This window comes from Rutidosis leptorrhynchoides, chromosome 10, assembly GCF_046630445.1.
Source record: "Rutidosis leptorrhynchoides isolate AG116_Rl617_1_P2 chromosome 10, CSIRO_AGI_Rlap_v1, whole genome shotgun sequence".
Classification (NCBI taxonomy): Eukaryota; Viridiplantae; Streptophyta; class Magnoliopsida; order Asterales; family Asteraceae; genus Rutidosis; species Rutidosis leptorrhynchoides.
In genome coordinates this window covers 43,571,901-43,573,507 of record NC_092342.1, presented here as the reverse complement: position 1 = coordinate 43,573,507, position 1,607 = coordinate 43,571,901, and the positions used below count along the sequence as shown (strand labels likewise).

The window sequence follows — 1,607 nt, the reverse complement described above, 5'->3', positions numbered from 1 at the left end:
TAAGTGACATATAATCGTGAATGTAGTTAAGTTCCCTCAAGGTGATGCCGATATCGCCGTTTGGAAAAAACACTTAACTTTAACATCTTTTCTTAAAACTAAACAATATAATATAATTTTTCGCTTCAGTCTAACAAGATCGACCTCGACATTCCTATTACGTCAATTTTACCCATTTCACTTATTAAGAGGCTTAATATCATATATCATATATTTTAAACAAACCTAAAGCTCACAAAAAATGTAATGTTAACCCCCTGTGGGGTTTATTTGTTTGCCGGTCACTCTCTAGCTATACAGCTTTCATTATAAATTTTCCCTATTGTCATCTATTAAATTAAATAAATTTTTAATTAATTTTTTTCCTTTTTATAAAAAAATAAAATAAAACCCTATAAAAACCCCTTGATATATTCTTCATTTTTTCTACCTCTATACAACAACTTACACCATCGGCACCTTCCTTCCACTCTCTAAAAAAAACACATACACACACACAATGTGTACAATGGAAAACATGATAATCAACAGAAAACAAACATGTTCCACAACCACAAAACCACTCACCATGCACAAAGACTCTCACATGATCTCCAAAACCAAGCCCAAAATTCGCATAATTCACATATTTGCACCCGAGATAATCAAAACCGATGTTGCGAGTTTCCGGGAATTGGTTCAAAGGCTCACAGGAAAACCTACTGAAAAGAAGAAACTAAAAACAAGAAAAGAATCCCATAAAAGATCGAGTTTTTCGCAGGCGGATTTGGAGGTAAGGGAGCAGATCAAAGGGGAAGAAGAAATATGGGTTGGAGCGAATTCGGGTGGCGGGTTTTTAGGCGGGTTTGGTGATCTTGATGGGTTTATGCAAGAGTTTAGCAACCATAGCAACCATGGGTTTGCACCTTGCATACCAAATCTTGATGCACCCAATTTGGTTAATTCTCATTTGGAGTTTACTAATTTTGGGGAAAGATCACTAAATTTACCAACCTTCAGCTAATTAACTTCTTCCCAATTCTCTGTTTGCTAATGTAGTCATGATTGATGACTAATTTATTTGATTAAGCATTTGTTTATGGGGTCTAATTATATTTGGTTGAATGACTTGAATCGTGTAGTAAACAAGTCCTTTGAATTATTAGTTTTTGGATTTAAGACTTGTTTCTAACAAGATTGTGTATAAAGTTAATTGCTTTTTGTGGATTTATGGATGGATACATATGTTAACCGAGTGAAACTTGATAATATTTTAATTAATTTATTTGTGGATATTTATTTGTTGTTATTATTGTAGAAGTTGTAGTGTCATCATCAAGCTCCAACTGGAGGTCTTACAAGTAATTGAATTTATTTATTTTGGATAAGAATTAAAATTTGCCAAATCTGTTTTTATGATTACTGTACATTTTTCGTACCCAATAACCTTGTTCGAGCCAGTCACATCGCTACTGAGTCTTTCGATTACCATATGTCAGTGTTTGTGGGGTGGCAAATGGTTTGTTGATGCGGTTTAGATGATGATTATGATACCATTGAGCTGGATGAGAGTATAGCAATTATGGAAATTAACAAACATATACATATGTTGTTTGATTTATAAAAGC

At 33.4% G+C, this 1,607-nt stretch overlaps 1 protein-coding gene across 1 annotated transcript; it reads left to right on the top strand.

The window, feature by feature from the left end:
• Positions 1 to 442: 442 nt before the first annotated feature.
• Positions 443 to 1,158, top strand: LOC139873372 (VQ motif-containing protein 25-like). Its single transcript, XM_071861300.1, has one exon. It carries the CDS (start codon positions 500 to 502, stop codon positions 1,001 to 1,003), a length of 504 nt encoding a protein of 167 aa, XP_071717401.1. The 5' UTR covers positions 443 to 499; the 3' UTR covers positions 1,004 to 1,158.
• The last annotated feature ends 449 nt before the right edge of the window (positions 1,159 to 1,607 follow it).

Bases quoted from the DNA above. Each gene is read 5' to 3' on its own strand.
- LOC139873372 (XM_071861300.1), top strand. From the start codon at position 500: ATGTGTACAATGGAAAACATGATAATCAACAGAAAACAAACATGTTCC.